General features: G+C 53.0%; 1 protein-coding gene across 4 annotated transcripts in view; it reads left to right on the top strand.

Moving 5' to 3' along the window:
- Nucleotides 1–21,149, top strand: part of LOC113261754 (core histone macro-H2A.1) — a 76,650-nt gene that overhangs the window by 12,413 nt on the left and 43,088 nt on the right. For all 4 annotated transcript variants that reach the window (XM_026508023.4, XM_026508024.4, XM_026508025.4 and 1 more), the window contains exons 3-4: nucleotides 19,449–19,555; nucleotides 19,975–20,172. In XM_026508023.4, coding sequence (XP_026363808.1) covers nucleotides 19,449–19,555; nucleotides 19,975–20,172 — 305 coding nt within the window. The remainder of the gene's footprint in view (nucleotides 1–19,448; nucleotides 19,556–19,974; nucleotides 20,173–21,149) is intronic.

Below are 21,149 nucleotides of genomic sequence, written 5' to 3'. Positions count from 1 at the left end.
AACATTGGCAGTCAGGGGAGGAGTTACTAGACACGAAGCAGAGGACATTGTTTCGTTCTGGCTTGGCAGTTTACATGCTGTGTGACTTTGAGTGATTCACTTCACCTCTCTGGACCCCAATTTCCTTACAACTCAGATGTTGACAACAGCCCGTGCTCTAACTTCAGGCTGCTGTGATAGCCAGAGGGTTTTGTCTGAGCGTGATGGGGAAGCTGATGTGCTGGGCATACCCAGTCAGGCCGTGATTCCCGGTTCCCGAATGCCGTGATGTCCCTCTCACTGGGATATCCGCAGACACTATCATTAGGTCAAGTACAAAATCGGTTTCATTTCTTCCATCAAGCTTCTGTTTCTCAGTTTGCAGGGTGTGGGGCGGGGGTGAGGGGATACCATTGCTCCAACATATCTGAGGCAGTTGCTATGTGTGCTGCACAGAAAATCTGGACGTTTTCCTCGTCTGTGCCTGGCTGGCTCTGGAACTGAGCACGGTGCTCATGAGTTTGGGGTCAGCGGGCCCATTCTCATGGACTTTGATTCTCTTTGCGCCCACACCCCTTGTGCCTCTCCCCAGCTCTCATGGGTGTGTGGTCGTGGTCACGGAGGAGTGTGGGAATGGTCAGGGCAGCCCATCACTAGTGCTGGACTAGTAGCTCAAGGCAAAGTTTTACTCAGGTGTCAGCCGTGTTAACTCCTGTGTATTAAGAATAATGTATATTTTGAAGTTTTACCAGGTCCTTCCAGTGGAGCTATAGTTAGCTGAATCTGAGCCATTTTTTCTGTCTGCATGCAGTGCTATGTCATTGGGTTGACCATTGCCCTATGCCTGTCCCCACCATGGAGCCCAGCCCACATGATGGACACATCAGGAGACATCCTGAGACATTAGTGCTGTGCTCAGTCATGTTGTGGTCACTTGTGCCCTGTTGCCAGATGGGGTAGTAGCTGAGCTCTGGAGCCATATCCGGTGAAGACCCTGCTCCGTTCCACCCCTCAGAACAGCCCTGCGTGCCCACAGTGACTGACCAGCCCTAACCACCTTGGGCTGAGATGTGGCAACATGTGAATATTTGGAAGTTCTGAGTGTTTGCCCACTCAGAACTTTGGTTTTGCTCCATGAGTGAGAAGGTAAGGTGGACAGGCCCTCTTTCTGCTCTGCTCTTTGATTTCGCTTCCCCGAAGACACTTTTCATTCATTCCACAAACTATTGAGCACCTGCTGTGTACCAGGCACCGTGCTAAGCTCTGTATGAGAACACAGTAATGATTGCGACAGAAATGGTCTCTGTTCTGTGCTGCTCATGGTCCAGTCTGGGAGAAAGAACCAACCAACCCCGATGGTTACTGACCGTGAGAGACACCATGGAGAGCATGAACCAGCCGAAGCAGTGGCCCGGGCGCCTGAGCGCCTGGAGAAGCTTCTGTGGGGAGGTGCTCTCAGCTGCGACCTGAAGAAGGAGGTGGGGCTAGTCAGCCCTGTGAGAGCTGGCAGTGGGGCTGTGTCACCCCCACGCCTGTGCTCCAGGTGCCTGCTGGGTTCCAGCCTCTTCCCAGAGCTCGGGGAAGATAGGGAACGAGGACGCAGCCCGAGTGCCAGCCCTCGAGCAGCTCAGGGCCTCGACAGCGATGTGGCCCAGACATGGTGCTCTGGCGCGAGGCATGTGAGGGAAGTAAGCCATTCAGCAGGTCCTCACTGAACATGTATCTGGGACAGAAGCCAGAGCAACACCTTTCCTCCCCCCAGAGAGCTTTCTGTCCAGAGACAGGTAGAGGCAAGGAGAAGGCGGTGCCGTAGGTCTGTGTTAGGCAGAGGGGGCTTTTTAACCAAAGCTCGCCGGTGTGTCTAGCTGTCACCTGAAGGGCCCTGTCGAGGGATGTGTTCAGACTCTCCCAGGCGGTGCACAGAGTTGCAGGCCTGGTGATGGAGGTGTGCTGGTGATGCCCTTCGACATGGCGGGGCCAGGCCTCCTGCCTTCAGCAGCCCAGCGGAGAGACGAGGGGTCTGGATGTGGCTGCTAATAGGCAGGCTGAGCTACCAGGGTCCTGCTGGGACTAGGTGGCCGTGGACCAGGGAGCTGATGTCTCCTGGTGGCCAGCGCTGGGGACCAGATGGGATGCCACAATGTCCGGCGGACGTCAGGTACAGGCAGCAGAGCTGGACAGTTAAGATGTGGACCTAGGTGTCCACAGTTTCATAATTGTGGCCTCAGGCTGGTCGCTCACATTTCTGGGCTGCGGTTTGGTGATCTGTACAAGGGGGCTAGCAGCGACGGTCCCGCAGGGTTGTAGAGACTGCAGTGAGGGGACGCAGGGGAAGGGCTTATCCCACGTGCACGCAGTATAAGTGCCCAAATCTGACCCTTAGCAGGGGGTTAAGGCAGAGAGAGGAGGAAGTCCCTAGTGCCCCTGCTCTGATGGCTGAGGTTACTTTCCTTAGGGGTGGTGACAGGGGCTGTCACTGCCCCCCCACCGCGTGTCATCCTTCAGCTGCTCAGAACCCAGCGAACCTCCCCACACCCCTGCAGAATGCCTTGGCGGCTTCAGCGCCTGCTCTCCGGTTTGTTTCAAGCGGCACTTTCCTCCTCCTCCTAACCTGCGCTAGCCTCCGCACCAGGACACCCCGTTACCACACTCCTGCGTCTGACGCCGGCGGCCCCTTCTATCCTGAGCACCTGGCACACGCGTGGACATCTTCCCGAAGGATTTTTTCAGTTAGCCAGGAGCCAAGCATGCGAGAGCTGAGGCCGCACCAGCATTAAGAGTGTCTGAGCCAGGGGCCGTCAGAGCCCAGTGACTCCCCCCGCCCCCACTCTGCCGTGTAGAGCATGTTTTCAGGGGTGAGGGACCACAAGGGTCCTCCTCCTTATGGCCGGCTCCAGGCCGGGGTAGATGTCAGGAGGAGCTGGTAGCCTTGCATCTTGCTCTACAACGTGAAGCTGGCCTCCGTTTCTCCTCTTGGGTCCAGAGCCCAATCATCTGTCATACTTAAAAGGAAAAGGCAACATCTGGAACAAGCTTGGGCCTGGCCACCAGACAGTTCCTTCCCCAGATCTGTGTGCGCCTGGCTCTGCTTCCCGGCTGGCCTCTCTCCGGAGCTCTTCCCAAGGAATGGGATGCCGTCCGCTCGTCCTCTCAGTGGCCAGGACGATCTGGGCCTTGCTCCATTCTCCAGCCCCAGCTCTTGGGGCTGCTGTGAGGATTGACACTGCATCTAAAGCGTTTAGCCAGCATTCAAACTAACCCCGCGACACATGGTAGGTGGAAGCGTTACCGCATGGAAACTGAGGCAGTCAGGGCAGCCCCCTCCCAGCCATCGTCTTTGCCCCCATGGTACTGTGGTACTTGCCCCTTCCGTGACATCTAAATGATAACATTTAAGGGCAGTCAAGTTGGAATCTCCCCCCGTGCCCAGCACAGCACTGCTGGAAGGTATGGGAGAGGTGAGACGTGAAATGAGCAACACGGGGCATGGCTTTTGCCCCACTGAGATGTCCACTGATGTTGGGGACACACCAGCCCAGAGACCAATAAAGGAATAGGGCAGATGAAGGGAGAAGTTACAGGTGCTTGAGTCCTACAGTTGGGGGCGGGGTGTAACTGAAAAGTGTGTGGAAGAGCAGAGAGCAAGCGCCCTTGTGATTTGTTGGTTTTTTTTTTTTTAAGCTTTCATTTATTTGAGAAAGAGAGGGAGCACGGGGGGGGGGCGCGGTGAGGAGCAGAAATGGAGGAAGAGGGAGGGAGAAAAAAATTGCAAGTAGACTCCACACTGAGCATGGAGCCTGACACGGGGCTCGATCTCAGGACCCTGAGGTCATGACCCGAGCCGAGATCATGACCTGAGCCAAAATCAAGAGTCAAATGCTTAACCAACTGAGCCACCCAGGCATTCCCGATTTGTTGGTCTTAAGTCATGGGTCAAGGCACTGTGGGTCAGCATTGCTCTGTGTTTAGCAGAACCTAAGTGATGAAACTGAAGAGGTATTCCACCAAAAAACACGGCTCCATGGCTGAGATAGGAAGACGGCTAGATTCATATCCCCTCTTTTGAGGTGGATATATGAAGAACCTCCGATGAGTTTCTCCATGAAGAAATTTGTTTGAGTTTGGGACCCACCAAGAAGTAGCCCTGTTCACTGCAGGACTCTTCAGAGCCTTTAACGTGTTGGTGTCATTGGGAATCCCCACAGGAAGGAACTGTGATCGGTAGTGGTTCCCAAACTTTTATCACAGAAGTCTCTCAGGGAACACCTTAAAGCACCCTGCACAGTGCAGTGTCAGGGACCCTGGTACGGCTTACACCCATGACAAACAGCACTGCGAGCTGGGCCACGTGAAGAAACAAAATGGAAAGCTCCTGCCAAAAGCAGGCTTTGGTTTTGTGCCATTGAGGCCCAGAGCTTGGCTCAGAGGGGCCTGATGCCTAGAAGGTGCCTCAACATCTGCCAGGGGAGGTGGCGTCTCGGGAAGGCCCTGGCACGTACTTTACTGAGCTGAGTTGCTCAGGCGTTAACGCGGGGACGGCCTACTAGACCCCAGGCCCTGTGCCAGTCGCTGACGTGCCCGACAAAGGTCCCGGCCAAGGAACTTACTCCCTGGAAGGGAAGCACCTTTGGAGCCATTTGACCTAACCCCTGAGAGAACAGTCCTGGCTCCTGTTCATCAAATCCAAAAGAGATGTGCAGTGACATCTTTTTCTTTTCTTTTTTTTGGTGCAGAAGCCCTATGCCGTAGCGTGATCACAAACCTTACTCTACCAACTTCCCTCCTAGTAGTTTCACTTGTTTGAAAAAAATCCAGTTCACTCTCAGAGGGTTTCTCGACATCAAGGAGGATGGAAAGCTCTCAAGACTCAATGCTGGTACCTTGTGATAAGTATGGACCCTCCCAAGGTTGCCACTGATTTGGGTCACTAAGCTGGGATCCATGTGAAATCCCAGTGTTGTAGGATTGCATTTCCACCTCTCACAAGATAAGGCTGTGGCTAGATTTTTCTTTTTCTTATCTTCTTTGGATCTAATCTACAAAATGATGAAGACCTCTAGATTTTTGTATTCTTTTCTTTTTTAAAGACCTATTTATTTTAAAGGAGAGAGAGTGCGGGGTGGGGGGGAGCAGAGAGAGAGGGAGAGAGAGTCCCAAGCGGACTTCACACTAAGCACAGAGCCTGATGCGGGGCTCGATCTCATGACCCTGAGATCTGAAACCAAGAGTCAGTCATTTAAGTGAGTGAGCCACCCAGGCGCCCCAGATTTTTGTTTTCTTAATTCCCCACTCCTTCCATTTTCCCAAGCCCTGCCCCTCCCAGCGCCCATGTTTCAGACCTGGTCATCCCTGTCCTGTCTCTTGTCAGGGACCAGAGCCTCCCCCTCTTTCAATCGGCCCTTGGCACCTTCTCCCACCGGATGCTGTCATGGGAGGCTGTTGTGGTGAAGTTCACGGGGCTGGCTCCTGACCTGGGGAATAAGCAGGGTCCCCTAGGTGACCTTATGGCCACTCTGCAGACTAAAGGGGGCCCGGCCCTGGTGCCTGACTGCATCCTACAATAAAAGCCCAAGGAAAAGGGATGACTCTTAAGGATATACCTTGCTGTCTGTTTGGCTGGCGAAATGATCATCGTCTCCCCGAGTTTCAGCTTGCTTGATTTCTGATCCATAACTGGGTCAGATGTTGCATATCCCTTTGCTGTTAGGGGTTGGGCTGTACTCCGGCCCTGCCCCTTCTCTAAGTGCAGGAGGGGGAGCCCTCCCGGTCCGCAGCACACGCTGTCACACACATACTCATTTCAGCAAACACCCATCACATGCGGTGTTTCTGGCCTGGGAAAGAAAGGATCTGAAGAGCTTGGCAGATTGGGGTAGGCAGAACCTGCACTTGGCTCGTCACTTACCTGGCCTCTTTACCACTTTCCTATCCAGGACACCCGAGTGTGTCCTGTACTCATGCAGCTAAAAATAGGGCAGGAAGAGGAGGACAGTCAGGCTGACTCCTTCATGCTCCAAGGCCCCCTGAGTTCCTCCTGAGTCTCTTGCTTGTCTGCCTGACCACCCCTACCTGAGACTAACACTTCAGGCCAGGACCCAGCTAACTCTTATGAGTACCTTCTTGGGCACTCATGCTGCCCTGGGGCTCTCAGCACCCCACAGTGCTCACTGTTCTACAAAGCCCTTTACCAGCTTCATAGTCCTAAACAAGCCCCCCCCCCCCCCACACATGAAAGGGAGGGCTCGGGATTTTAATGAGTCAGAAAAAAGTTGGGAACGCTGAAGTTGAAACTAGCGTGCTGGACACCCAGTACGCGCAGACAGTATTTAAATGCGTTTTTCTGTTTCAGGTTATATGAGCAATTTGTGTTTACAAATGTAAGAAGCTAAAACTCATTCATAATCCCACTGCCCAGAGGTAGCTGCTGGCCCTGGATGCTTTTTGTGTGTACGTGCATGAAAGGGAGTTAGATTTTTGCCCAATTATTTGTTTTTATTAATATGGGCCATTGATGGTCTTCACTGACAGCCCGTCACAGAAAATCATCACTATGCATCATCTTCAAAGCAAATCTCGAGGTAGTTCGGGAGGGGCTCCCCCCATGCTTCATGGGCAGTCCTCTGTCTGCACCCCGGGGGAATAGATGATTCCGTGGCCAGGAGACGTTGGGGGAGTGCTGGAAGAAGTGGTTTATCAAACTCAATGCCGGGGGGCCAGCCAGGTAGCACCCCAGGTGGGGCAGGCCTCAAGGCTGGAGGAGAGGGCCTGGAAACTGCCGAGGGGGTGGCATTCCCAGAGCTTCGCTACCCCCACCCAAGACTGGAGGCGACAGCACAGCGGGACAGCACGCTTCTCCCAGAAGCACGTGAACCTGCCGTGGGCGCAAACACTGAGTTCTTATCTGTCCACCACCCAGTCCTTCCAGAGAGTCCCTGAGGGGGTCCACGACAGTTTCAGCGTGACCAGTGGCCCCGCTTCTCCTGCTTTCTCGGGGCTGGGGCGTGGACTGTGTCGCTGGGCTTGGAGAAGGGAAAGGCCTCATTGCTTGCTTTTGCAATCATTTTCTCCCAGTCTGTGACCGGTCTTCTTATTCTCTTAACAGTGTCTTTCACGGAGCTGAAGTTTGTAATTGTAGTGAAGTCTAGCGGATCATTTCTTTTTTCATTTTTTGCTCCTTTGGTGTTGTATCTAAAACGTCATCACCAAACCCAAGGCCATGCAGATTTTCTCTTACGTTGTCTTCTAGGAGTTTTATAGTTCGGTGTTTTACATTTAGGTCTGTGATCCATTTTGAGTTAATTTTTGCAAAGGATGTGAGGTCTGTGTCTAGATTCAATTCTTTGCATGTGGATGTCCATTGTTCTGACCTCTCTGTTTCCCTGAAGATGTGCTGCATTGCCTGGGAATGCCCAGTGGCCAGGGAGGCTCACTGGTGCTTCACGATTTCCCTGGGAAGGGTCACTTGTCACTTTCTGCCACTGGGGTCTACAGATGCAGAGACAAGTGCCCTAGCAAGGGTTCTGTTTTCGCTGGGGCCAGTGGAAAAGCCCGCAGCAAGACCACACCTGTTTCTGGATTCAGGCAAGGACAGAGATGGGCCCCAACTGAATGTGCCTCTTTCACCGCAGGCCTTCCATCTGGGGTCACTTTACTCGTGGCTGATGCACATCGTTTAGAATTTCATCTCGTGAGGTCTTTTGGTGATAACTTTTCTCAGGCTGTGGTTTTGAACATGCTTTTTAAATTTTTTTTTAAAGATTTTTATTTATTTATTTGAGAGAGAGAGCACAAGCACGGGGGAGGCAGAAGGGGAGGAAGAAGCAGGCTCCCTACTGAGCAGGGAGCCCAATGCGGGGCTCGAACCCAGGACCCCGAGATCATGACCTGAGCCAAAGGCAGATGCTCAACTGACTGAGCCACCCAGGTGCCCCTGAACATGCTTCTATCATATCTATAAAGTTTTTAGCTGTTATTTCTTCAGTGTCTCTATTCTAGGCTCTTTCTCCTTATAAAACACAAATCAAACATGTGTTAGTGTCTCGTTCTTTTGTCCACATCTGTTCATCTCATTTATAGTTTTCTGTCTCGCAGAGTTTATTTGTGGGTAACTCTGCTCTGCCTTCTCGAACTATCTCTCCGTTTGCTATTCTCTCTTCAGCTATATCTTACATGCTATTTAATTCAGTCGCTAACTATTTTATTTTTGAGAGAGAATGCTGCCCATGCACCTGAGGGAGGGGCGGAGGGAGAGGGAGAGAAACTCTTAAGCAGGCTCCACGCCCAATGCGGAGCCCAACTCCGGGCTCCATCTCCCGACCCTGAGATCATGACCTGAGCCAAAATCAAGAGTCGGACGTTAACCGACTGAGCCACCCAGGTGCCCCCAGCCAATGAATTTTTTATTTCAGCTTTGAAACTTTATTTCTAGAAGTCTGTTGGTTTTTTTTTTTTTAATCCTCTTGGTTGTTCTTTATAATTTCTTATTTTCTCATTTTCAAAATTTTCTTTAGTCATGTTATACATAATAACATATTTATTTGAATAATTTTTTTCAGTTTCAATAAGGAATAAATGACACATATAATTGTATATATTTAAGGTGTACATCCTGATGATTTGATATCCATATGCATTGTGGAATCATTACCAAGTTTATCTGAATAATCCTAATAACGAAAGACTTTTATACATCTATTTCTGCCAGATTTTGAGTCACCATTCAGAAAGTCTACTTCTCTCCAAGGTTACAGAGGAAGTCCCTTGTGCTTTTGCTTAGTGTTTTTATGGTTTAATTTTTTACATTTTTACTTCGATCCATTTGAAATTTATCCTGATATATAGTGTGAGATAGGGATTGACTTAATTTTGTTCCAGATGGTTACCCAGTTATCTCAACACAATCCATCGAATATCCCATCTTTTCCCTGGTGATCTGAGATGCTACCTTTACCATACATGAAATTTCTAGATATATTTAGGGCTATTTCTGGACTTTATTTTCTATTTCATTGGTCTGTCTGTCTGGTTACATACTTCATGTTTCTTTAGTAAGTGGTGTATACCAAAGGTAAAACTCACATGTCCCCACAGAACATACAGTGAGACCTGCATTTCCTTTCCTGCCCTTTTTCCTACCCAGTTCTCCTCCCAGGAGACAGATTATGTATGTTCTGTACATTTCTAAAGATACTTTTCTTCTCCCCTTTCATTTCAAAATAAATCTTAAAAATGAAATGTCAAGAAATAATGAATCAGGATAATGGGTACGTGTGATATGCAGAGACTGACATTTATATTTGAGCCCAAATCTTGGTTGGGGGAATCTGAGGGTTGCTGATCTACCCCAAACCTCTCCCCAGCACCCCAGGGCCCTCTGCCAACCCCGAGACCGGACTTGAGACTGTGAGGGGAGGCCTGCCTGGACCCTGGGCCCTCATGGGGCTGCCTTCCCCTGGGATGACTGCTTTATAGTTCACACTGCCTGCCACGGAGCCTGAGTGTTGGCTCTAATACATGAAACCAGGCCAGTGCCTTGGAGAACGTCCCTGCACTTACATCCTGAATCACGGTCTGAACGCTGCAGGCTTGGTTTACTCGTTTAGCGATCCATCCGTAATGACCTATTTGTGAAGGACTTACCAGGCTCTGACCAGGTGCAGGGTGCCACTTGGGGTGCTGAGGGTCGAAAGAATCAGTGTTCATTTCAACAGATTTGTAGTGAGTGTCCGTGATGGGTCAGACCTATCTGAGGCCATATTCATGACCCCAGGGCTGGGAACGCGCCTCTCCCAGCTCTCCCTCATCACCGTGAGCTCAGCTACCAGCACGAGGACTCGCGTTCTGCAGCTGCTTTGTAAATAGTTTTTCACGGAAGGATCAGAAGACCAGTTAGAGGACGATGAATTTCAGGAGGAGGGAATGTTGGTAATGTCAGATGCTGCCAGGACACTGATGAGATGGGAGCTGAACTAGACCCCCGGAGTTTTCAATGAAGCAGAATTCGGGTTATGCTAATAACACTGGGGGAGGGGCGATGGGGGGCCAGCCCGCCTGGGGAGAGGCAAAGGGCGGCAGAGGGGAAGGCGTGGGAACCTTATTGGGGGCTGATCTCTCACCTCCAACACAAAAGCCACTGAGGATGTCTCAGCTATACTTTATAAAGCAGAGGAAGCCAGGAGCTGCCCACTTGGTTTAAATAGCATCCCAGGAGGGGTGCTAGCTCTACCCCAGGGTCTCTCTGTGGATGACCAGCAAGAATGCCTTTAAAGAACTACTTACTTACTGGGAGGAGAAGGAAGTGATAAGAATGCTACAAATATCCTCTCTCTCGCTGATATTTTAACAGAAAGATATCAACTAATAAAATATACTTATAGTCCTCTTGCTTTCCTAGCCTGCCTGAAGGCTTCTACCTCCAGCCAACCCAGAATAAAACATGGTGAAAGCAAAAAGCCACTCCTTAGAGCTATAAATACATCGTAGCAAGAAGACAGACACAAAGGGTATTAGCCACAGTCAGCCTCCCCCCAACTCCCTGTCTGTCCCCACCGCCCCCTCCCGTGCTGGTTGCCGAGAAGACAACATGGACTCAGACTCGCCTTGGATTTGCTAGGCTGCGCAGCCCGCCTGCAGCTCTGACCCTGGCTCCCACCTCCCCTTCCCTGATGTCTTTCCTCCTTCATTTCACATCCCACCTTCTTTTTTAGGCAAGTGCCTTCCATCTGGTGGCCAGGAAGCGTGTGCTGTCATCCCCATGTACACAGGGACACGCGTGTAGAGTGGCCTTTACGGAAGACATTTAGAAATGTCGTCCACATGGGAAGGAGGCTCTTGTTCTGCCAGAGCTCACATTTCTTGTCCGTAGGACGGTGGGAACCGTGTGGGAATCCAGGGCCTCTGGAGAAGGCTAACCGTGGGCTTCCCTGGCCGTGGCTATCCTGCTGGAGGCTCCTTGTGGTAACTGGCAACTGAGGTGGTCTTTGGTAAACAGTAACGTGTTGCTTCTGTAAATCTGGGGACCGACTGCTGAAAGTCAGCGTCAGAAAACGAGGACACTTACCTTGAGCAGCATCGGTTTCCTCGCCCTCCCACGTCCACCCCAGGCCCTGGTGGTCCCTATTCCAGATGGAGATCGTGGCTTGTGGTTGTGTTAGTTTTGGGGGCATGGGGGCCAGTGCTCTGAGTACTAGGCGGAGGCAGAGCCACGTAAGTAATGAAACATCTGCCTTAGAGTGAGCACTTCCTGTGAGCCAGGCACTGGCTCAGTGCTTTGCATTTGGTAGCTCCCGGAATCCTCAAACTGCCTATTTTGCCTAGAAGGAAACCGGGGCTCAGAGTCCAAGTAACCTCTGCGAGGCCACCCTGCATAGTCGCCCATCTCGAGAAGAGCACCTCCTGCAGGCTGTCCTCAGGAGTGCGGACCTTAGCAGTTACCAGGAGAGCTGGGGGGTGGGTGTGGTTCAGGGTCCCTGGGTCCACTTGGTATCTCGTGTGTCTTGTGGCAGGAGAATGGTATGTGCCTGGTCCTGGAAGGCTGGCTTGGGTCCTCAGGGGAACCACAGCCTCCTGAGCGGGGCAGGCCCTGAGCAGTTGCAGGTGATGTGTAAGAGCTGGAGACAGTCTTGGGGTCTGGCCTGGGCAGAGGGGACGGGGGTCCTGCAGGGATGGGCCTGGAGGGACAAGGACTCACTGACAGGGAGGAGATGGGTTTGAGCACAAGAGGGCTGGTGGCCGTTGGCGTGACATGTGCTGGGCTATAGAGAAGGGCAGTCTGGTCAGTGTCGGGGGTGCTGGCTGTATGAGCAGCAGGACAAGTGAGGCTCTGGGGGAAAGAGAAGCCGGAGAGTCCTCGGTGAGGGGAGGGCAGCGCCCTGTCCTCCATGAGGAGATTGTGTGGCTCTGCGGCCCTGGGGGGTGGACTGGAGGGCCAGGAACTTTTTGCCTGATGTCCCTTCATCTTCCCCTTAGGGAAGAGGGGGTAGAATCCTGAGTGACACAGCTTTCATCGGACCAGTGGCCCTCAGCATCGGGATTCATTAGAGCACACAGGGCCAGAGCCTCCTCTTCTATGACACGCTCATACAGCTCTAAAAACAGGCAGGGGAAGAACCTAAAAAATCCAAATGCTCAGAACTCTTGTGAGAAGCAGAATTAAGCAGGCAGGGACAGATGTCAGGGTAGGAGGGTGACACGTGGTCTCAAAGACGGTGGGTGGGGGAGGGGCATATACCATAGTTGCCTCTTCTCATTTACACTGCGGTTTCATTTCTTACATTTTGAAAAGGTAATTGTGCCCAAGGTAAACCGCACAAAAGAGGGCGAAGTGTCTCCCTCTGATGGAGTCCCGATTCCACTCAGAGGCACCAGGGCTCCATGTCTTGGCAAACGCGCACGTGAGTGCAGAAGACAGGCGTCACCTCTCCTCCCCCCAAACCAGGACTGCCCGCCATACCCCATACCGCCTTTCTCCTTGTTTTCCTCTTTGAAAGTCCATCTGGGAAATGACACCCTGTCATGGCTCTTGAAATGAGTTTCCTCTTTACATTACACTCTTGAAATCATTTCATTTCAGCACACCTCTCTGAATGTTCATCCCTTCCCCAGATGAATTAAGAGCAAATGACTGTGATTTTTCATATCCAAACATACATATTAACCATTTCCTTCTAAATTAACTCAGAGTCCTTGAAAGGGAGTGAGTGGCAGGGCAGAGGGCCCTGGCCAGCTGTCAGCCAGGCCCTGGGTGAGAGCAGCTTTCTCTGGGCCTGCCCCAGGCACGGCGTCCTTGTGCCTTCCTTCCTGGGCCTTGACTCGTGGTGTCTCAGCAGCTGGCTTCAGCTCTGCCCCTGCCCTGGTACATGCCCTGTGGGGGTCAGACAAAAGCCCCAGACCCCATCCCGAGCCAGAGACAGCCTGTGGGGCCGCCCCTGGTGCTGCATTCTATCAAGGTAAGTCTGGCAGCCTCGAGGTTAATCGGGTTCAAGTGCATTTTTCAAACATATGTAAACTGTTAAGTGTAACAGCAAAGAGTAAATTGTCGGTGAGGAAACACCAGGTTTTCTGTATCGCTTTTCTCCTCTTCCCAGCTCTCGCACATGTGAGAGCATCTACCCACTTAGCCAGCCCATTATTTTGATAGAGGAATCCGAGGAAAAGAAAGTATAGTTTTCTTCCCTTAGAAATCAAGCCTGCTATATTTTGTAAAAGATGAAGTGTGTGGTTGTAGCCTCTGAAACAGTAGCTGACACCTGCCAACTGTGGGAAGCACGTAACTTACTAAGTTGTGAGTCCTCACCTGCCCGAGGGTGACCTCGTGATCCTCCCCCTTCCATAGAAAGGGAAAGCGAGCCTCAGGTGTGTATGGGCACGTGGACAGCGAGGTGCAGGAGCTGGGATTCGCACCCAGGCTGTCTGACGGCAGACCCCGGCTCTGCCCTGGCGTCCTCACGGCTGCTGCTCCCTGCTGACGACAGACCGAGGAGGTGAGCTCATGCAGGAGGGCTGGGACTCAGGGGAAGGCCCAGGCAGGCTTTCCAGAAAGGGAAGGGACTCGCGCACTGGGCTGGGTTGGTGGGGAAGGGGAAGGTAGTGTTTGTCAAGAACCCTCTCTCTTTTCTTTTGTTCGTGTGTATAATGCAGAATTACTTTTTACTTCGAAATACAAAAAACAGCCTACTTTAGAAACTCCCAAATTAAGCTGCGTTTCTCTCTTCCTGCGAGACGTGGGGAAGGTGGGAGACTGGACCAGATGCTCATGGGTTCTTAGGAGGGGTCTGTAACGTGGGCTTAACAGCAAGGGACAAGTGTGTCGCAGACTCGGAACATCTGCAGAAAAGCAACAGAATGGCTTATTGTTACAAAATACCTTGTATCCTGCACACACACAAAATGCTACCTTCTGTTACTGCTGTTTTAGTCTCTCTTTGGAATCCCTGGTTCCTTTGAGGCCCAGGACAGGCAGGCTGGAGGGCTTTGCTGGGGCCCATGAGTGAGGCCCCGGAACCTCGGGGTGACAGCTCTGTGGGTTTCAGACTCTGCCGCTCATCTCCTGAAAGGCGAGATGTGGGCCGGTGGATTTGGGGGGCCCCCGGGGGATTTGGAGGAAAGTGCGGTGCAGTCAGGATGCAGGAAACTCTGAGCAATCACTCTCCGATTTGGGTTGATTGGGTTAAGGCTTTCCAGAACGGTGTAAAACAGTTCTGAACTCCGTGAACTGCTGACAGAAGCCCGATGAATTGAGAGAAATACAATAAACAGATTGCTCGTCATGTTGTTGGCTTTGTAGCAAATACCTGTTTTCTCCTTGGGATTACGTGAACATTTGCTTTCCTTTGATTTCTGGTTGTTATTCTCAATCTTTCCTTTGTTAGCGGAGATGCTTCAAACAGCTCCGGAGAAGCCCCCCGACTCTCGAGTTTGCAACGTTTGTGTCGAGAGCTTGGCGCCGGCTCCGCACGTCACCTGTTAGTTGTTAGGAGTCTAATTCTGTAAAGCCATGACTTCATCTCCCTCAAGGAAGATAGACGGAATGCTTCCATACAACAGACATAGTTCAGTTCAAGATGTTTGGGGGGGGAGGGGAAGACTCTAGGCCTTTGGTCTCTCGGTGAACTTGGAAAGGAGACCTGTCAAAGGTATTCACTTTCGGACAGCTGGTCTGTAGCTGAAAGGGCTGTCAAATCATGCCATTCTTCATGGCTGTGGGGGTTTTGTCAGGCGGCCTTAAAGCAGTCCTGCTCAGTGGGGCTGGGGAACGGTGGGCCCAGGGGTGTCTCTGCAGCGCTTGCTGGTCGGAGGAGAGAATAGGGCCACCGTGCTGGTCTGCGCCAATGCAGATGATGGATCCAGTGGCTCCCTACTTGCCTGAGCGGCCCTGGCCAGGAGTGGGAACCAGAGATAGTCTGGTGGTTTGCAAGTTAGATCTTAAAAATATTTTAAAACAAAAGAAATCGCTCCTAAGCTGGGCAGTCTTGCTCGTCATTCAACTTGTGCCCGTGCAGCATGTATCCCTAGGAACCTGACCACATTACAGTCCCCTCTAGAGCTGTCCAAGCGCTTTGGGCCCCAAACCTGTCCACTGTTGGTCACTGGTAACAAAACTGTTCTGTCGCTGGCCGGGAAGACCCGGCTTGAGCTGGTGGAGAACGTGGCAAGGGGTCTGTTTCTTCTCTTTCTAGCTGCTCTTGCCCAGTTGCCTTCTGTGGTTTCTTGCAGATTCCATTTGTTTTGGTTATAGCCCCCCGGGCTGTGGCTCCTGAAAAATCCCTCCGAGGAGGATCCACGCATTGAGCTCTGGAAACCGTGAAAAGGGCTTCGGTCCGTAGATCTGGTGCTTTCCTGATTCTCTTTCCCAGAATCCTTTTCCCTTAATCCAGGCAGGCAAAACCTTCTGAAATACAAGATGAATCAGGTGCAAGAAACCCTCCCTTGCAGGAAGGCATGGGTTCCGTGCAAGTTGAGGCAGGGCTGAAGCTGGCTCTGGCTCCCCCAGGAGGCTGCCCCCTTGCTTGTGGCGGGGAGGGCCCTTCCCACTGGGTATGTGGGGCGGGGCGGTGGAAGGAACTGTGTACAGCCCCTGAGCCTGGGGCTTCCCTAACCCCACCATTGCTGTCGTTTGCAAAGGTGAGGATCAATTACTAGGAAGGAAAGTGCATGAGGAAATTCCTTGGGTGGCCTGTGCCCTGCCCCCATCCCTCACAGCCAGCACCCTCTCCCCCTGCAGAGTGGAGGGGAACTGTTCCATCCCTACGAGCAGCTGGCGCTACCCACCTCCCCTCTCCCCCTGCAGCAGGCAGCCCTCTCCTGGCCAGGAAGGCCCTTGTAATGGCTGATGCCGAAGCGGGCCTGAGGATGAGAGGGTGGGCATTAATGAAGACCTGGCAAGGGCTGAGTTCGCCCTCTGAGCTCCTGCCTTTGTTAGCTGTCAGATGCAGCCCCCGTCTTTCTTGGCTGCTTGAACTGGCCCAGCTCTCTGCCAGCCGCAGGGTACTGGCCGGACGGGCGTGGAACGTGCTTCTCATAAAAGGTGTGTCTCTGAGGTGCTCTGTCTCCTGTGTGTCCCTTGACAAAGGAGTTGCTATGGTAACTGCCCTCTGGAAAACATGCAGGAGTAAACAGAAGATGAAGCTCTTGCTCAACTAGCCACATGTGAATCTGCGCCCCTCTTTATTAGCCCCACCTGACCCCCGCCCCTCCCTCCACACAGGCGGAGCTGAGGGCCCACCCTTGGGCGGGAGGGCCAGTCATCTGGGCCTGCGCAGATGGAAGGCGAGCTGGGGTTTGCAGCAAGAAGGGAGCTGGGGATTTTCCTGCTCCTTGGTGAAGAAGGCAGAGGAATGAGGCCCCCCGCCCCGCTCTTTCTGAGGGGCTGCAGTGCTCCTCATCCCACCTGACACACCTACCCCTCAGTGTCACTCCCAGGTGGAACCAGGCCGAATTCGCAGTAGGTGAGCCCACCCTGTGAGATTTCCCAAGTGGAGAAACTCTGGCCGTTGAGGGTTCAGCCACAGAGTAAGAGCCTAGGGGCTGGGCGAGTGGTGGGGGAAGAAGGGCTCTGGAAAGTGAGGGGGAATTCCTGGAGAACTGATCTCCAGATTTCTGAGCCATGGGTGCTACTCACAGGTCACTGTGTTTTATATCCTTGTGTCACATGCTCCCTGTGTCCCACCCAAATGAGCAGTCCAAGGCCCCTCAGAGTCATGGTGACCCCTCCCCACCCCCCAGGTCTTTGCGTCGGTCAGCACCTTCTTCTCCTGCACACAGAGCAAGTTAAAGGAGCAGTGCCTAAAATAAGACCACAGCCTCTCCCCACAGTGGCCACAGTACCTTCTCTTGGGGAGAGCCTTTCATACCACTCCGGGCAGGAAGAGGAAACAAGCCATGGCCACTTGCCTGCGAAGCCATAATTTTCACATCTTGCCAGAGGGGTGGGCTTAGGGCAGCGTCACAGGTCTCTGCCTAATGCAGGCCCGGTAAAGTATTCTTAGCACGTTATGGGGAAAAGGCCGTAACCATCAGACTCCTTCTGTACATTCTGGCTCTGCGGATACTGTTTGCCCCATGTTTCCTGGTGGCCCCAGAAAGCAGGGCATGGTGAGGAGGTGAGGGGATAGTGGAGGCCAGGAGGAATGCCAGATAGGCTACCCCTCTGTGGTACCAGCTGCTCCTCTCTGGCCTTCTCTCTACTTGGGCTCCCCCCGAGACAGCTGTGGCTAGCTCTCTTCTCTGCCTCTACTCCTGGAGTGGGTGCTCACACCAGGTGAGGCTCCTACTATAGCTTCCTCAGCAGCCACGGGCAGGACAACAGTGTAGCAGGTGTGAGGCCTCCTCCGTGAGTGAAGGAGGAAGAAGCCCAAGCTGGGCCCATTTCTGCATCTTGGCACCTGGGGCCTAGGGCCACTTGGGCATCCCAGGCACCCAATCCTGCTTGGCCAACATAGGTCCGTGTCTGCTGGGCGTTGGAGCACACTGCCACCGTCACTTACAGGGAGGCTTCAGTGAGACCAGCAGGTGGGCTCTCTCCCCCTCTATCTGCGTTCAGGCTGCAGGGGGAACTGTCCTGTGGAGATTAATGGTTAAGGGTGGGAAATGGGCTGGCTATCATCCTGTCCTTGCGGGGCCTCACTCTAGTGATTGTCAAATGGGAAGTTTGAGGTGAGGGACTCTGGCCTGGAAGCGTCAAGGTGGCATGGGCCTCGTGATGCCTCCGGGGGTAGTGTCTCATCAGGGTCGTGATTACTGAGTCACTGAATTCCTGCCTGGGGTTCCCGGTGGAAACCTGTTCCGGGTGTGACAGGTTTTCCACTGCTGCCGACAGGAGGGTTTGCATGAGTAGCCAAGTGCTTTCTCAGCAATCTGCACCATAATTACTGCATTGGACCAGCAGCTAGCACTCCTTCATGCGTACCATGTAATATTGTCAAGTGTAAATACAGGATCTATTCCCTGCTTATGATGATTCTGAGTTTGGACTTTGCTGGCGATCTCTAGTATTGACAACATAACCCGGAATACTAGAATTTTTTAGTACCAGGAGGAGGTCCGGCTTGAGCTGGGCCCACAGGGTAGTGGTCATAGGCAGGCCCGTGGCACGGGTATAATTGCAGACGTGGGGAGGGGAGTGTAAGATATGTTCTAGGACAATCTAAGTTAAGAAAATGAGGAAACAATGATGTTGACATTTCCCAAGAGAACTTTGCTGCAGAGGAGAAAAAACTCTCCTGCCAAAGGGCCCTTGCTGTTTCGGCCCATTTTTGGTGATGTGGAAGAGCCATTGTCCTGTCCGGTGAGGGCCTGCCCTGAAGGACGGATAAATGAACCCGAGCACCAGCTAGGGGCCAGGCTCCTCGCTGTCTAGTTTTTAAAATGCTTTACAGAGCTGGGCGCCTGGGTGGCTCAGTTGGTTAAGTGTCTTCTTTCGGCTCAGGTCATAATTCCGGGGTCCTGGGATCGAGCCCCAAGTTGGGCTCTCTTCTCAGCGGGGAGTCTGCTTCTCCCTCTCCCTCTGCCCCTCCTCCCCACTCGTGCTCTCTCTCTCAACTAAATCTTAAAAAAAAAATTCTACAGTGTCAAGCATACAGAATGGTGAAAGAGGGGCACTTACATCGCACACCTAGATTTAATAGCACTTAGCCTATCCCCACATTGGCTTTACTCCGTGGAGTTTGACGGAATTATTTGAGAGTAAATTGCAGAAGTCAGGATCCTTGACCCCCAAGTACTTAGGCACGTATCTCCTGTGAACACGGCTCTCTACAGGGTGGTGACATTACAGTCACACCCAAGAAAATTAATAATCCTTTAGCATCTAATATCCAGTCTATGTTCAGATCTCAGTTTTGTCCAGAATGACTTTCATAGCTTTTTCTGATCATCAGTACCCAGTCGAGCTTTGTTGGTGTGATATGTCGCATTTCGTTGTGCGTCTTCGGCCTGTTCTGTTGCATCCTACCTCTTTTGGTTTATGTTTTTAGGTTGTTGACTTGGTGGAGTCCCGTCATATGCTTTTACTTTTGAGCCTGAAGGTGTGGGTGTTCGATGTTGCTTTTGTCAACAGAGGTTGGCCAAGCCCCTGCCGTCCCAGAAACCCAGGCCCGCCCCGCTGCTCGGGATGCACAGCTCACTCTCGGGGCCGCACTACTGCCTCCGCAGGCTTGGTCTTGGCGGCATGTGGAGGGCTGACCGCAGGCAGTCCGTTGTGGAAATCAGGGTCACGTGTCCTCTCCACCACTTCTCACTGGGGGACCTTCAGCTGGTGCCTTCTTTCTGAGCCTCCGTGTTCATCTCCAAAACAAATGGATTGGAGTGGAGGGGCCTCCTGGGCGCACCCAGCACCTCTGTGACTCAGCTCGTAGTGGGGTGGCGCAGGGCACCTGCAGCGTCATGCCTGGGGGTAGCGGGACACGGGAGCATGCCCGAGATCCTCTGACGCTCTAACGTGCCCGGATGCTCTCCCCCTCTGCTCCCCGCAGCTGAGATTCTGGAACTGGCAGGCAATGCAGCAAGAGACAACAAGAAGGGACGGGTCACACCCCGGCACATCCTGCTGGCTGTGGCCAACGACGAGGAGCTGAATCAGGTATGGGGCGCTCTTCTCCCTCCCCTGCCAGACGCTTCGGCGGGCGGTCTGCTGCTTGAGAGACACAGGGAGGTTGGCGCTTGCCTGGCCGTCAGAGGTGTGCACTGCGTTTTGGACTCTTAGCAGCTTCTCTGACCCTGTGCCAGTGTTTCCTCGAGGCCTCATTTGGGGATGGGAGGGAATGAAACAAGATATTTGGCTCTCCCCAGAGGAAAGATAGTGAAGTTCCACTAGAGTGAGCGACTCTGAGGACTTGCTCTCTGTGTACTGAGCCTGGGTCCCGTCAGCATCCTTGGAGGTGCTGTGGAGGAAGGCACGCTACCGAGCAAAGCAAGAATGTGAACGGGCAGGGCAGACTTCTTGAAGGTCAGAGACAGGGTGCCCAGGCTAACCATCTGCTCCTTTGATTTTCCTGCAAGCTGCTAAAAGGAGTCACCATAGCCAGCGGGGGAGTGTTACCAAACATCCACCCGGAGTTGCTAGCAAAGAAACGAGGATCCAAAGGGAAGTTGGAAGCCATCATCACGCCACCCCCAGCCAAAAAGGCCAAGTCTCCATCCCAGAAGAAGCCCGTGTCTAAGAAAGCAGGAGGCAAGAAAGGGGCCCGGAAATCCAAGGTATGTGATTGGGCAGGGGTATGTGGGTTGGGGTAGGGCAGGTGCAGGTGGGGGAGGTCATGAGTGGCTCCTTCCTGCTGGGGGCTTATCCAAGGACTAAGAAAGAATGAGTCGGAGCTGCTGGTAGAGAAGCTAGTCCGGCTCCGTTGGCCAGAATCTGAGTGGAAAACTTGATTCCTGCAGGCAAGGGGAACGTGGGGAGGAAGCTGGGGCAGATAGCCCCAGGCTGCAAAGACCCCATTCCTGGCCTGCCAGGGAGAGGCTCACACCTCTGGGAAGGGACCTGGGTGTGCAGGAGCTTTCCTGTGCTGGGTGGCCGCCGTCGAGTCCTACCTAGAGGCACCGCCTGCCTCCTCGCCCCCGACGCTCTCAGAATGAACACTAGGTTGCCATGCCTCCACGTCTGCTCCTCAAGGAAGGATGGTTCAGGCAGTTTGCTCTTTAGAATGGTTGCCGTGTTAAGGAAGAAAACAGGTGCATTATCCAGACGCTCCTGCCGGACCCAGCATGGACTGGGATGAGGTCCTAGGTGCTATCTTTTTGTGGCAAGTGAAGCGCTCTCAGTAGCGTGACCTTCTATCTTCGTGGGTGCGGCAGGCCAGCTGATCCCCAGCCCCAATCCTCACAGTGGAGCGGCGGCAGCCCACCCTCCGGAGGTCTGGGCCTGTGGGGGGTGGCACTCCCTTCTCTGAGCATTGGCCTGAGGCTCCAAAACTCCTGGAACACATGTTGTGTGTTCCTTCCTCAGTGGACCCGGCCTCTGAGCTCTTGTCACAGCCTCCAGGCCCAGCCAACTAGGGACTGGGTAGTGAAAGCTCCTCGGGAACAAAATGGAAGCTTAAACTGCCCTGCTCCACCCGCCCTGGGGCACCCCCTCAGGTGTGATCCTTCAGTCTCCAGCCAGACTAGGAGGGAATTGCCTCTGGCAGAGGGTGGTCTGCCTACTTTGAGACCCTCACGAGTAGCTCCCTGGAGAC

The sequence above is a fragment of the Ursus arctos genome, unplaced genomic scaffold (assembly GCF_023065955.2).
Source record: "Ursus arctos isolate Adak ecotype North America unplaced genomic scaffold, UrsArc2.0 scaffold_5, whole genome shotgun sequence".
In the NCBI taxonomy this organism is placed as follows: Eukaryota; Metazoa; Chordata; class Mammalia; order Carnivora; family Ursidae; genus Ursus; species Ursus arctos.
This window is presented reverse-complemented; position numbering and strand designations above follow the sequence as displayed.